Source organism: Trichoplusia ni, chromosome 8, assembly GCF_003590095.1.
Source record: "Trichoplusia ni isolate ovarian cell line Hi5 chromosome 8, tn1, whole genome shotgun sequence".
In the NCBI taxonomy this organism is placed as follows: domain Eukaryota; kingdom Metazoa; phylum Arthropoda; class Insecta; order Lepidoptera; family Noctuidae; genus Trichoplusia; species Trichoplusia ni.
The window spans coordinates 11,684,101-11,700,255 of NC_039485.1; the positions used below are offsets into that span (position 1 = coordinate 11,684,101).

Below are 16,155 nucleotides of genomic sequence, written 5' to 3' on the forward strand. Positions count from 1 at the left end.
GTTAGTCCTCTGGAAGTAGTCAATTTCGACATCTTATGATTTTTAAAGCGAAGTTAGCTAGTAGTTTTGAGTGTCAATACTAGATGTCGCTGTCTTTCTCAAATGAACCGCGAAACCACTATAATTTCAGTAACACTTCTTAGAGTAGAGCTCAAACCCAGTCACTATAGAATATTTATAATATCAAATAGAGTATGGAATATAGACCAATATTAAACAATCTGACTGCCACCTGCAGTCGTATTTTATTTTGCAAAATATTGTTGTTTTCTTAAACACCCTTCAAATTCCATGTTTTGTATCACACGTAATGTTTTAAAATAAAATTATTTTTATTTTGCTACGTCACTTGATAATTGTATATCAATAATTCACGGCATAACGTGCTTGAACAACAACCAGAATCGACATCGGAAGCGTATAGAATTATTTGTCTCAATCGGGATTCGAACCCGCAGCGCATAGTAGTAATTAGCATGGAGTACGCTATGTAAGCAGTCTTCTTATAAGCTGTGTTTGCCAGTGGAAATATTTATTGACAACCATACTTTAAGCCATACAGTTAAGGTTGACCTACCGTTACCTACCATACACCATAACACCTACCATTTCAGGTGTCAAATTTATGTTCATGCGTCAATCAAGCAATTGAGTGTAATCAGCCTCTTGGGCTTTGCTAGTGTCAGTTTCCAGAGTAAACACCTACTTGATGCCAGTTTGACTGAAACCAAACTGACTACAGGTGCCCAGTCTATGTTTCTAGTTTCCTGAGGGTTCCAAAAATGTGGGTTGATGGGATAATAAAACAATAGAAAAACTTGATTCAACCATTTATATCGTAAAATAGTTCGAAATAAAAATACATTAAATTTATATTTGCTTACTGAACTATTTATTGTTCTGTTTTGTTCATTATTCTGAAAAATCTGATTCATATAAAATCTTGATACGTTTACATTCATTAAAATAATTTAAATTAGGTCAGTAAAAGCATAAAGATACAGAGTAATTAATTTAAAAGCAGTATCTTAGTTACAATATAAAATAAAAAAGATGAATTATAAAGATCTACGAAATATACACTAAACGAATTTGATTTAGTTATATACATAATTTGAAAATAGTTCAGATTACTTAAAATAAATGGTATCACATTCTTAAACTCTAAACTCAATAAAATTACTAAGGAACTTATGCTTAGCCAGACCATGAAAGAATGAATCTCTCCACAGAAATGAGAAAACAATAACTAGACATAGCCAGTTGGACCTTACGTTGTTATACATAATTGTATAGATAAATATTCTCTGGGTAGAAGTAAGTACACAACCATTGAAAATTTAACAATTCAAGAATTGTACCCCATTATACTATACACATAACTGGACATACAGGATAAACGTACCGCACAGATTCACAGAACACAATGTTTGTACAACAACATGAGTCGGTCGCTACCCGCGCCCCCGCGCCCCCGCGCCCTCACGCCCGGCATCTAGCTCCGCACGACCACGGTATATAACTAACAAGACTTTTACAACTATCATGAACATGGCAACACTTTTTACACGTATAAAAATATTTTTATTACTTATTGCGCAATATACTTTTATAAATACCACTAACAATGTTAATATAAAGGCACTGTCGACTACAAACACACTTTGGCAGCAAAGGTTCTAGACTTACACACAGTTGAACGAAACGATTTCAATCCGTCGTACTCGAGATTTGACCTAACTACACACTCAATATAATCACAGAATTTCGCCAATAGTGAAGTGTTTGTTGTTTGACACTTATATACACGAAGTGTTATTGTCCTCTCGACTGAGACCGGATTTCAAGTGGTCGACTTCAGCGCATCTGTCGGCGTTATAATGATGTCTCCAGCGTTCGATCTACTCCTGGTGACTAGTACCGGCGTTTTGGGTTTCGGCGTTTCCGTCATTTTTATACGCACCCTACCCATATCGGGTGAGTAAACTGGTACATATTCTCGAGACGGTGACAAGAAATCAGAATCAGTGTTTTGGTCCCCATTCATTAGTGGCTGAGATATATCAGAGTCACCAGTACCGTTTAGTTTAGGACCATCATCATCATTAATAGGTACAAATATATCTTCACTTGACAAAGAATTAGTATCTTTTCTGGAATCTGGTGATGCAGGCTCTGAATCGAAGGAAGTCTCGTGTTGTGGTAGCTTATCGTCTGCTAAATTATTATCTCTAGAGCTACTTTTATTCTGATTGGTGTCTCTAGGGCTTTCAGTTCTTAAGCCATTACCGTGGTTGACGCCGTTGCCAACGTCTCCATTGTCACTTTTCTTCTGAGGGGATTCGTGTGTTGGCACGAGTTCGTATTTGCCATTAACTTTTTTATCAACTGGAGCTTCTAAAGCTGGTTTTCCCAATAAGGACTTATTCATGTCCACCATTTCTTTAGATGCCTTTTCTACGTCTCTCTTTTGTTGCCGTAAAAGCCTTCTATCTCTCCGTTTCCTCATTTGTCCTTTAATTATAGCAAATCCGATCAAACCAACAAGTAATATTACAATGATTGCGATACATACATAAGTGCCAGTCTTGTGAGGTGCCTGGTTTTCATCTTCAGCGAGTATTTGTCCATGAACTTCAGATGCCTGGGTTACGCGAATTTGTTGAGATACCGTAGTATCACGTGGAGTTGGTGACGTCATAAGTTTCGCAGTTGTGGTTTCTGGGTCAGAATTGATCCAATCAGTACCACCAGGGTACAATGTTATCTTTTCTGGTAAAGGATATTCCGTGCTCATCTTATTGTCATCGTCTATGAGCGGGTGTACGGGTTCTGGATTAAGATCCTCAAAAACAGTAGTAGTGGTAGTAGTAGTTTCTACTATATGACTTCTATCTGAAATACCGTAGAATCCGGAACCTTCTCCAGAACCATCCTCCAGAGGGTCTTCAGTAGTCTGTTCAATGTCTGCGGGTATTACTTCATCTCCCGCTAAATCCGGATCAATTTTACGTCCTTGATTAGTGTCCATGAATACAATCATTGTAGTTTGTTCAGCATCTCCATCGCCTGACCCTTCAATTTGACCGTAAGGTGCAGGCGAAGCATTGTGCCCTACTTTTAAAAACTGTAGGTGATCGTCGTCTTCTACGACATCACTTCCTTGTATTACATTGCCGTCTTCCAAATCACTTTTGGCTACAAGGGGCATGGATTTCAATGCAGTAGTTTCCTCACCGATTTGAACGGCATCGATAGGTTGGTCGCCCATCATCATATCCATGAAGTTATTTTCAGTTTTAGGAACTTTACATATATCTTTTGTTTTGAGTTCTAGCCAGGACTTTCCGCGAAACTTTTTAGGTGAAGCACATTTGACAGTATCTATATAAACGTTTGCAAGAAGCAAACGATCCCGTGCCAATATGTTTTCACACGAGCAGTCCAAGGGATTGCCTTCCATTTCTAAATGCTCAAGACCAACTAAATGTCCGAGATCCGAAGGCACATCTTTCAACAGATTGTTAGTTAAATCTAATGAACTAACGCTTGAAGGTAAATGGACTAAAGAAAGCTTCTGTATCCTGTTGTTGGCTAAGTTAAGATGAACTAATTTCTTTGCATTGTGGAAGAATTTATTGAGAGTTTGAATACCGTTGGTAGACAAATCCAGCGTGACAACTTCTGTAAGCCGGTCGAGTTCATGGTTGAGCTTCGTAATGTTGTTATGTGAGAGATCTAGGATGTTTATATTGTGATGTTTCTGGCGGAGAGTGAACTTGTATAATTCAGTGAGACTGCTGCAGGTGGCACGGTGGAGGCCGTCGCGTGTGGTGCTGCAGACGCATCCGTCGGGGCACACGGAGGCGAGGGTCGGCGCGAGCAGCACCGAGAGTGCGAGGAAGCACGTTGAAACTCGAAGCCACGTCATCTTAATTTGGATTCAGCACCTGGAATTAAAGAAAAAATAATTATAATTTCAAATCTACAGCGACATAATATTTAATCACATTCATCATCGATCTTACTAACGGCCATGACGCTAAGTGACGTGCGGTAAATACCGTCCATATGTTTTAAGCGCTAATCTATTAGCCGTGTTATCGTATCGAATATCAGCCACAAACGCAATGCAGTCTATATGCGTTACATAAATATTTATTGATTCAGTGCAAACATGGCTGAGTTACACAAAACCACGTATCGTTAGTTTAACTCGCAGATAGGACGTCGGTTGGTCATCCCGCGCTATTATATAAATCACAACATCCCTGCTCGGGAACTGCCATCTAAATATAGGACAGAATAACATACGGCCAAACGGTCCCCCGAGGTCTATTACAGACTCCACCTCTCCAATTATTGCAACTGCAGTTAGCCAGCAATTTGAATCTACGCGCTTCCTTTCATTGATAACGGTATCTAGACATCGTTTTAAACGTCTCTCAAACTATAACTCTTGTAGAACTTTACTGCTACAGCGCAGGCCCCACTTGCTTTGACTTACATTTATTACTGTCCGAGTTTCTAGACTTGAAATTATTCTATGTTTACCGAGATTAACAATGTGCTTCGCCGCATTTTAGTTTCATAAAGTAGTTGTAGAAGGAAAATCTTTACCTTAAGGATCTTTGATCTAGCACGTAACAACGATAATTGTTTTACAACTGTGCAGTGCCATCATAGCACAATCTTATGACCTTAAGCCAAAATTTCGAGGAAAACCTAGTATCAAAGAAATAAGAACATTCGAATTGACAGCTCACAAGGAAACGATTTTCTAATCAAAATAACACACCAGAACACCTGGGGGAGTGTTAATGTATGCGTAATTTTAAATTCGTTCTATTTTAGTCGGCGTAATAACATCCTCGGTGCACTTGGCCGCTTCAAGAAGTGGTTCAATGTTATCCAGGCAGGAAGCCGGCAGTTAACCATTTGTGCGAATGTGATGCCAACGACGGAACTCAGGAGTTGGACAAACGAGGGCGTATTGTTTGGACCCCAACGAATATTGCGCAATACCCAGAGAATATTTTTAGAATAGATTTATGCCAATATATTTTGATTTTGTTTCAAGGTTGCATGCAGATTTAGATTTATTTTAGTGGGTGTTTGTGCAGTTTAAAACGTCCTATGAATTTCAGATGGCACACAACTAAAATAAAAAATATGTATGAGTGAGTCTTTAACAAAACAAAGGGCAGTGAAGAAGCTACCTCGATATTTTTTGGAAAGCAATTAGGACTACCTTAAACCACCATTTTGTCTCATTAAGATAACCAACGGTAAAAGCCTCGAATAGTAGGTACCTCCATAGACTTTTCCATTGTCAAAAACATTGACCTCTAATGAGTTGAGTATAATTACGTGTATATTCTGAATTATTATTTTTACGCTAAGGTAAGAACAAAGTACGTTAATACAATATGAGTAGCTACAGTTATTTCATAAATGACAAATAAATATTATGACTTTGCTAAATACCAAACAAGAATGCGAAATAATTATAAGTTGATAATCAAATGAGATATTTAGTGAATGCTTGTAACAACAGTTGATTACAATGCTCAAGGCACAGAAATGACTAGCAATTAACAATATCTAAGCATTATATGGACTATTTAGGTGAATCATCTATTTAAACCACTATAAAATAATAGTTTTAAAAATACTCTATTCCATTTCAAATTTTAAATAGAATAAGGTTCCGAGGACAGATCCCAAGAAAAAAAACAGTACTTAAATGTAGATTATAATATTGATCATTGCACATATCACGAAACCACTGAAAGACCTTTACCCACATTAATAATTTAACAACAAAAACAAATGAGTCATTCATTAACAAGTTTGTAAGTGATAAATAAAATATAGAGTTAATGAAAGGGTTGTCGATGAGGAAACCTCTGACTCACGAGCACAAGGTTTGTGCAGTGTTACTCGTACCGGGCGACCGTGGGTCTAAAATGTCACACGTCTATCAACAGATACAGGGGTGTGATTGCAGAGATATTATATAGCAATTTCGCGATTACATAACGACATGGTACATCACTCAATTGTCCCACACCGATTGGTCGTGTGATACGAACGCGGTACATTAAAAAGACAGTCTATAGACACAAACCCATGTATGATGCAAAAAATTACGAGATGTTTTCAGTTTATTAGCTGTGCAAAAACATAAGTACGTGTAAGTAATACGGAAGTAAGTCTGATCAGCCGAATATCCTACACAGGTTATCATCAAAAGTTGCACAATTTATTGATTGGTTTTTGTTCGTTGCACAGTTTCTAATATCTTCCGCGTACAATTCTAATTTACAACACTCGTTACTCTTTACTGCCAGCTATTTTATTTAGTGATATATCCGATCTTTTTAATAAATTTGTATTACCGATACAAATGATATAATCTACGAACAACACGCGGCTTCTTTTGGGATTTAAACAAATAGATTTCAGCAAAACCATTCAACAAAAAAGACTTTCTCAAAAACTGTAGACGCCTTCGAATAACAGATCATTTTGTCCTTATGTTTTAAATGATTGAGCTCAGTCAACCAAACGAAAATTATGTAAACCGTTAAACATCTGCATGTTAAATAAAAGTCAAGAATTATTTAAAAGAGCATTCAGTGAACCGACACGTTCTCGTAACAAAACTACTGTAAAGAAGTTATGACCTTAAATGTTTTATGCAACAGGCATTCAACTGTCAAAATGACACGACAAAGTGTGAATCAACTTAAAACCTCTTCCGATATAGCCATTTAAGTGTTGCCAATTTATAAACGTCTTGTAAATTATTTTTTATTATTCTTGCCTTGACAAATGCATTTTCAGATTTATAAGTCTTTTTGCTTTAGTGATAACTGCCTGTATAATGGGCCTTCGTTTTCTGTTATCTGCTTAACATTATTTAGTGAAACTTGTATTTTGTTCTCAGAAAAAATATTTTTGAATACAATGCTGTCGCATTTCCGGCAATGCTAATTAGTCCTTGACTTATATCTGTTGGAACTTAAAAGTTTAAAATATTTAAATGTGTTTATGCCTCCGGAATTGGTAGTGAATGCACTTAAACCTCCGCTATCATGTTTTTTAATGTTGGCAAGACCTTCCGGAGAATTCCATACAAATCCGGAAGGTATTGCCAGCATTAAAAAACATGATAAGCGTACAAAAAAGGCTGTGAGAGATTTTACATGATGTAACAGTATTCTGGTGACATTTTGATGTCCGAAACCGAAGCGAAGTTAAATAAAGCCACCGATATCAAGATTTCTGCCAAATTTGGGTGACGTGGACGACTGAAGACATTTTCTTAAAGACTCATCCACTATCAATCATTCTGTAGGAAGGTGATTGTGACCTATACCTTATCGAGCCGTTACTTTATATGCGACCCTGTTTATAATGTGATATTCAACATTGGAATCCTGAAAATAGTCATATTTACTTCTTATAAGCAGACATAAAGCAAGTCTGATTTATGTAACGGCCTCTTTACATGCGTTTATGTGCAATTTCATGCATATGCAGTCAGTCAGCCTTGTGACAGTAATGTAAGCATGTACCTACTGCAGTATTGTTGTCCTGCCCTACTTGTGTACGATTCGTCGGTTTATTTAGCGAACTATTGAACCTATTGTGCGGGATCTAGGCCTACCTGTATTGACGCTATTTAGAAGTAAAACACTATGTAGGTTTTAGTTAAGTATCATCATCGTTTTCCTAGTAAAGGAGGAGTTTGTTATGACATTGATGGTCTAAGGACCGACCATGTCAAGAGTAGCTTAACTTGTGCCGCATAGCTTAGCCACGAGCTCCTCTAGGTTTTAGTAAGATAGTCCTTTGACCAACGCTTTGACCAATTATTTTCTTCTATCCTCATCACACTTTAAATACTTGCACTAAATTTTCAATAAAACCTTTCAGTCTAAACGCATTTCCGTTACCGGTAAAGCGCAATAACAATTTCAGGTTTTAAGTTCAAAAAGTTTCACTTGAAGGAAATGAGAAATTCCTTTCGTTTATTGTTTGTGGTTGTACTGCCGTTTCAATAGAGAACGTGATTGATTGAGTTGCTGCAAGACCGGTAAGTTACCGGTTAAAAATAAAACAATACGAGTAATGGGCTTTGATTGGTAAAGTTCGGGATTTTTGTTATTTACCACTGTGATTGGTAATATTTACCGCCTCGACAAGGATTAAATTCCAGTGGAAACCGATGTTTGAAAAAAAGTTTTTTTTTATTTAAGTGCTGAGAGACAAGCTGTGAAGATTTTCTTTTGTCAGTAATTTTTAATTTTCAGTAATCTTTCTTTCAAATAGACTTAAAAAAACAGTCCTAAGTAAAAATAAAATGATAGAGAATCGTTCATTCCTAAAACTAAATCATTTTGTGACAAAACTTTGTTACAGTGTATTATGTGCATTAACCACATTCTCAAAATCAACTGCAGTGTATTAATGTACATTACAAGTCGCAATCTATTCCTTAAGTATATTTTCATTACTAAGTACTATGTAAATAAAGCATTGCAAATTACAACACACATTTAAAACCAGTATTAAACATTGATACAGTGAGATAACGAGTGAAAATATCTTCGTTTAAGAAAGTTTTGCGACTGCAGATAAGATTAGAGCGTAAGTAATTGTTACACGTCTTTCAACTAATAAATCATGGGAGTTTCAACCATTTGTTATTTAAGTATAAACAGAATATTTCTCGTCATGTCAAGTAAAGACAGGGACTATTACTACTGAGACAGATGTGAAGCTGTTTGTGCGAGGAAGGTGGAGCTAGGAACAGGGTAATGCGCTGTCTTGCTTACGCATTGGCAAGTTTTGTACGGCAATAGCCCACCGCCAATTTTCCCATCAAATGAATCCAATAACTCTCTTGATTATGTCCTGATTTTGATCAAACATGTGTAAGACACTTTTTCGCCATGATGCCATAGACAGATAGACCTGTCAAACTTGTAACAAGTCTCTTTTTGCGTCGGGAGTTCAAAAGGAAATCACTGTTCTTGCAGCGTATAACGGATGTAAGGTGTAATTAAATTTATTGGATAATTTACTAAAACTAATATTCTTGGTACTTATTCCGGTATTAACTAAGGCACGTTATTAGTATTTAAGGCCAGTATTTTATGGGTATTTCATTATTATCCGAAATCAAGTTACAAACACTTATTGTAAAATAACAATAAAACCAGTTAGGTATAATGTTCCGATCAATATTTTATGATTCACCTGATTACATCATTGACAATCGCTGGACAGACATCAGACGTCTTTGGGAAACCCCAAGGCTCAAGTCAGTTCTCACTAAAATCAAGGTGAAATTCCTAGAATTTGTTTCTTAGTGAATGGGAGTTTTAGGTACGTGACCTTTAAGAAAAATATTTTTTTACTCGTACGTCAAAAGGTTAAAGATAAGCTGGTAAGGTGCGACACTGAAGAATGAGACCAAATAGGCTAAAGAAAGAAGAAATCGGTTCTGACAGAGAAGCAGGCACAGCTGAGCTGCTGTTTTTACTCTTTAGGTAATGGATTCTATTTAGTTTCTAAAGACCCTGCATTTATCTTTAAAACATCGGATAGATATGGAAGTGAACTAGTTAACTCAAACGAGTCACTGCACTACAGTCTGCACTCACTTATTTACAGTCTAATACTTACAGTAAACACATCAAGCAAGTATAATTAACAGTTCTAACTCGATTAATTAGTATCAAAGAGGTCTTTTATGGCATGGCATAGCATAGCATACGATACATCGAGCATTACCCGGGGAGTGAACCCGACACTGCCCACTCGATTGCAAATATGGGAGAACTGGATCTTGCATGCTATGTAGGTACTATGTAATACAAATTATACGATATGCTCAATCGTATCTATGCAGAAACAGCTGCTGAAGCGTGATTACTTCTGGAAGTGATTATGTTCTGTTTTTTAATCAGTTTCAGGTTTACGATTCGGTCCTTAAATTGGATCAGACCAAGATCGAGTATCGATGCAATTTTATCAGCGTCGTTAGCTGTTTATCGAGACGAAAATTTCTTTTTCAGCGTCAGTCTTGTAGTTTAATGTACAATAATGGATATGTATTTTAATTTTTTTCGCACAAATATAAATTAGTTAAATCGTCATCCGTATTGGCGCTAGTGTGCGCCTTTTGAGTCAGAACTTTTTCGTCATTGCATTGAAACAGAACTGGATTCTACTGGTCTAAGCCGAGTTAAGAAAGTAAGCACTGTTGTTGTGTGAAAGAGAGGCTAGTATAGTATTTCCTGTCCTGCATTAAACACCGTATGAGCCCTATGAGTTGGTACTGCTCGTAACCTAATTAACGAATATTTGTAGAACGTTTAAACGACTTTTAAGCAATAATTGCCGGCAATAATAATGGAGCAATTTGAAGCAATTAATAAACCAATCTGGAAGTTTTTAATACTCTGTGGTTTATGGGCCATTTTGTCGGGAATTTTCAATTTAGAAGCAAGGCATGAAGCAATTCTACTTGCCCGTTTAAACGCACCTTTTATAAGTCTACTGAAAATTGTATCATGGCTTTGAGGTTTAAATATAATTATTTTAATTAATTAAATTGTATTTGAACTTTATTGTAGTTGACCGTGTAGGAACCAATTGGCCGTGCAAGATAAAAGTTTACGGAAAAGTTTTTAATGTGGTTTCCTTGTTGACTTTAACGAAACACAATAAACTTGACAATAGTATAAATTACAAATAGTACAATTCCTTAAGTTTGTATGAAATGTATTTTCAAAAAAAGTGATCCAAAAATGACTCCTTAAATTTTATGACGCAACTTATCAAAATAATTGCACGCGAATTATAAATTATATAAGCCCATTGACAAGTAGGTCAAGCATCAAAAATATACAGTAATATTTTCATACGAAATAACACTTATATTAAAGCTACATCTAGATACGTTGGCAAAAACCTTCGCCTAGATATAAATATTTAGTTTTTATGCACTTGAACCTAAAGATGTATTTACGTTAGCCACGGCTACAACTCAATCCATTACGCTGCGTGGGCCGGACAGCCAATAAATTCTAAGATAAATGTACCAACTGTACCGTACCGCGATTTCCCTATCATTACGTATTATATACTTACGTACGCAAGAATCGAGGAAATAGATTTTAGATGAACGCTATTCCCGCCAAACAGACATGTACAAATCAGTATTCGACCTCCTTCGTTCTTTTAACTGTTAAAAAAAACAAATGAATTCTTAAATTAGGCGCGAATGTGGTGTTGATGTTTAAATTCTTTAAATTGGGTTTATTCGAAATTTAAATTAGTGTAGTTAGGTACACGGAAGAAAATCGAGTATCGATAAGTTTATTCGTTTTGACAGTTGTGACAGTTCGATATGCTCGCAAAATGCAGTCTACAAAATATTGGTATGAAATAATTGCAAAACTTGACAATAGGTCCATGTTAAAGGTTCGTTCGTTATGTAGGCCACAGCATGTTTTCGCAATACGAGCATGTATCACAATAGGCGGCGAAGGTACATTTTTTCAGTCGCGTATTGACTTTTTCATTGATCACAAAGTTTGTAAATAATCTGTCTTTGAAACAATGCTGTTTTATGTGTTCTGTGAAACGGAATGAAATGAAGTATTCACCTGTGTGAAAACATCATCGATTTATTGTATGTCTACTGAGTAATGACGTCACATAAATACTTTGAGAATATGAGCCGGTGAGGTCGTGTCGCGTTTAGGGATTGTCTTTGGAAACAGCTAATTTTTGTTTATGTCAAGTTGACGCACAACACTCTGCTTTAAAAAACAAAAGACTATCACGAAAGTTCCAGAATTGTTTTGTAATGGACGAAGTTTGATTGGATTAACGACAATTTTAGGTAAAAAAAAACGACTATTTAAAGATCTACTGAGTGTTGTCAACACTTCCCATACTAGGATCTATTAAAACAATAGTTTACGCTTAACAGTTCCCAGTGAATTCAATATCTTACGTGTCAATTGAAATTTATAATAACCTTTGTGGAGTTTAATAATGTGATATTTCTTTGAAGTAATAAAATACACATTCGCCTTCCACTTTCATTCGTTAATAGCGACGGGTTTATGTGTCCGCGGTGCGCATGCGCATTGCGTTGTAAAATACGAAATTGCGCGGGTTGAGCCGATTGGCCTGACCGACATGACATGTCATTATCAACTATTCGTGGAATGCCAAAATATGAATTTGAAATAGGAATTCATCATATTAGAATATAGGTGATTTTAAATTCGAATTTATTGAAAATAAATACTGGATATACATTGTTAATTAGTTGTTTAATTTTAAGAATTATTTTTAATACATTTTGTATCTATATCAATGATTTATTATGTTATTGATAGTAGCTACGTATTATTAAATAACTTTAATTGAGTTAAAATCAAGTTTCCGCTAGATAAAATTTTTATCGTTTTTATTCTGTGTACTTTGTTGTCTGTAAATAATTCGAATACATAAACTATCAAACCATTCAAAAATAAATGGGTTAGTAGTAATATTTAATTAAATCATTACGTAAGTTACTTAATTTGCTTAAACCAGTTAATTTATATTCGTAAGTGTTACATGAATTATGTATAATCGTATTGTTTACACGTATAGTGAACTGATATCATCGCTAGCTCGTGTAGGTGTATGAAAGTTATTTTTTATCTGTACTTTTACATCTCATCGCATTAATAAAATTATTTATTGTTATACCAATAATCACTTATAGATATGTACAGCATATTTTTTTAAATAAAATTGATGTATCTACAACGTACTGGTAGGTACTCGTCGCATGGCATAAAACTATCAAAAATTAAAATTTTTATGTTGCACACGACAATAATTACTTGTCTTATTGTCTTACTTGTCTTCAATAAGATTTTAAGAGAATAATTCAATTTAAAAAAAGAAAAAATTAACGTTCCAATTTTAAACTTGCCGCTTATAAACACACTCTAAAAAAAACTTAAACTTAAGAACGTAGTTCAAACAAAAAATATGTCAACATGGCAATGACGTATGACGTATACGACGTTTTTTTTTGTTAAAGTGACGTTAACTAGCGGCTGTCAATTTCAATATTTTTGTTAATAACGTGCGTTTATATATTTTGACCCTGAATTCCTGTTTCGTGTCAGTAGACCGATGTTCAGAGTGTCATTGCAGACGAAAAGCCCACGCACTGCGCACTTACTGAATTCTCTACGAGATTTATATTGGCTTTAAAAATATACAAAATACTCAAGTGTTCGTGTAAAACGTAATTTTAGATGTGAGTTTGCAAGTAGCAAATCAAATCATTGTTTTATGAATATACTTGCTCTTGAATAATTAATTGAATTTTTAATAGGTCGCATTGTCAGTACCTCAATCATTAAAAAAAAGTTAAACGTTAGAGAACTTAGTTTATATTAGAAATTCAACATTTAAAATGAAAATCAAGATAGGAACTGAACAAATAACGTCTTACGCGAAATGATTATGTCAAATGAACACAATATATTAATTTTAAACTATGTAAGTCACGCAAGTGTTAAGCAAACTGGTAGTTCGTGGCCGGGTCATTAACGCTTCACCGCCTCTTATTACACAGAGCAAACCACCTACATATTATATGCAATCACACAAATAATTAACAAGGAAAGTTAGCATTAATTACGAAGAAAATCAAACTAAGAAAAAAATAGAATCATGTTCAGCATAACATTAATTAATTAGTATTCATTATTCTGAATATTGAATGAAAAAATAAACTTTTCTTTTTTTTTATATTATGAATATGAAAAAACTCTGTGAACGTAAACAGAAGGGAATTTTATTACATATCTAAATGCAAAGCGGTATAAAAAATCGGTTTCTAGTCTTAAACGCAAATCACATACAACATTTCTAAAGATATCTTACAATTAGAAATTGCAGTATAACATACCATCAGTATTCGTAGATAAACCAGTCTTATTCACTTTCTACACACAACACTGGAATAACTTTATACACAACACAACAGCAACCAAACTTTTTTAAACTTAATAACCGGCATAAAAAAAGAACAAAATTAAAAAAAAGTTTAAAACCAAACAATCCGCCCGAAGTTTTCACTGCATTTGAGAGAAAAGTCTTATTTTATTTGCGTTACAAGGTGAGGGAGACAATACAAACTGGATATATGCCAAGTGCGATACAGAAAATTAACTTTAAAAGCTAATTGTGACCACGTGGAATCCCTACCACGAGCGCTTGAAGTAGTACAGGTATCGTCGTGCAAGCGAGACGACGAGATGTTAATCGTATAGCGGTATCTCGCTCCCACAACGACAAAGGTCATCCTTTGAGGTTATGATACGGGGATAACCTATTTACCTAATTATTGGTTAGTAATTAAGGAAAGATTAGACTTATCGCTGTTAATTATGTAACAATACATGTTTGTGATCGTTACTGTTCGGCTAAGGTTAATAACTTGTTGTTCTTAGTGTGAAGTAACGGATTTGGTTTAATCAAAGTGTCATTATCTAATTAGTAATTAACTTAAGTAATGGTTTTTTGTTAGCTATATTTTATTTGATAATTTTTTCTACGTATTTTTCTTTTACTAGTGGTATCAGCGATAGTTGTGTACTTAAATGTTGAAAAGAACAAAAAACCTCGCTTTAAACACCCTTTTACTTCCAAAAGCAATTTGACAATACAATTAAATACCACACCGCCATTTTTAAACGGCAAAAGTATAATTATCATAGTCTTTACTTCACTATAGTTTCAAATGTAGTTTTGACAGCAAATACTCCCCCTTGATTATTCCGTTGGTAACTAATTAAAATTAGGTACAGTTTTATCAATGACCTTAGCAATTTCTTTGTTACTCTAATTAAAGTAAATTAGGTCACAGAATATTTTTCCTTGTGTAATTTTCCTTACTCATTACTTAGCAATAAATTAAGGTCGATCCAGTAATTACTAAAGATACTATTAATAGCCCAGAGACAATGACCTCTACAGAATCATCTTGTTTCAACCTCTTTGCATTACTTACTGCGAATGACGTAACGTCGGACAGTTTCCAATCATTTGAAAGTCAATAAGTGCTGATAGTGGCCAGAACAAAAAAGTGTTTGTACAAAATAAAAATAAAGGGACACAGCTGTAACAGTTTAAATAGTTTAATCTGCGTTCGAAATTGTATTTTTTTTTTTATTGATTGTGAGACCCAGAAATAAATTGTTAACGAGTATTTTTGCACCATCTGGTTTATAATATGATATATCTACTATTCGTTTTTTAAGAATAAAAATTAATAACATAATTAAGCTATTAAAACAGGATATTCTATAGCTATAAATTTATCGGATATAAAAACCATGTAACCTTCGTCGGATAAAATTTATTAAAATCAAATGCGTCCGGAAATTACCGATCACGCACGAGTGTCATCAATGACGAGAATAAACTCAGTGATAAAAAAATCCCGACGGAATATACACTAATGACAGCAGACGTACAGACGAAGGAAATTAGCTTCGCAATTAATTTATCAAATAGTCTACGAGCTATTGTAGCTATTTTTTTTTTGTTAAATATTTGGGAATTTCAAAACTTGCCAGTTGGTTTTTACTTGATGACAAAGAAAGTACAGAAGAGGAGAAAAAATAATGTTTTTATTAAAACATTTTTATGGAACAACAACACGATGACACATCGTGATGCTCGTTAGGCTTTGTCTTGAGTAGGTACTTTGTACTGTTTCTTGAAAAAAACTATGAGTACAATAGACACATAGTACATAAGAATGCTTTCTAGAAGACTCGGAACCAAGAGAAAGAGCAGAACTATTTTTTACTCCAATACAAACATTAAATCATTCATAGAGACCTTCTTCTAAGCTAAGTTACTCCAAACAGGAACAAAAACTAATATCTTACCATGTTTTTTGCAAGCAATAAAATCAAGTGCCACTTCTTCAAGCTAACAGTTTCACATTCGCTCTCATCTTTGTGTTTACCCGCGAATTACAAGAGTAATGTCAAGCCAGATTTGATGTCACTTTAGCTGGTAAACAGAAAGTGAAAAAGACAGCCG

General features: G+C 34.8%; 1 protein-coding gene across 1 annotated transcript in view; it reads right to left on the reverse strand.

Moving 5' to 3' along the window:
• Window positions 1–815: 815 nt before the first annotated feature.
• Window positions 816–16,155, reverse strand: part of LOC113496895 (protein windpipe) — a 48,916-nt gene continuing 33,576 nt past the window's right edge. The window contains exon 3 of the mRNA XM_026876279.1: window positions 816–3,950. Coding sequence (XP_026732080.1) covers window positions 1,844–3,931 — 2,088 coding nt within the window. The 5' untranslated portion in view covers window positions 3,932–3,950 and the 3' untranslated portion in view covers window positions 816–1,843. The remainder of the gene's footprint in view (window positions 3,951–16,155) is intronic.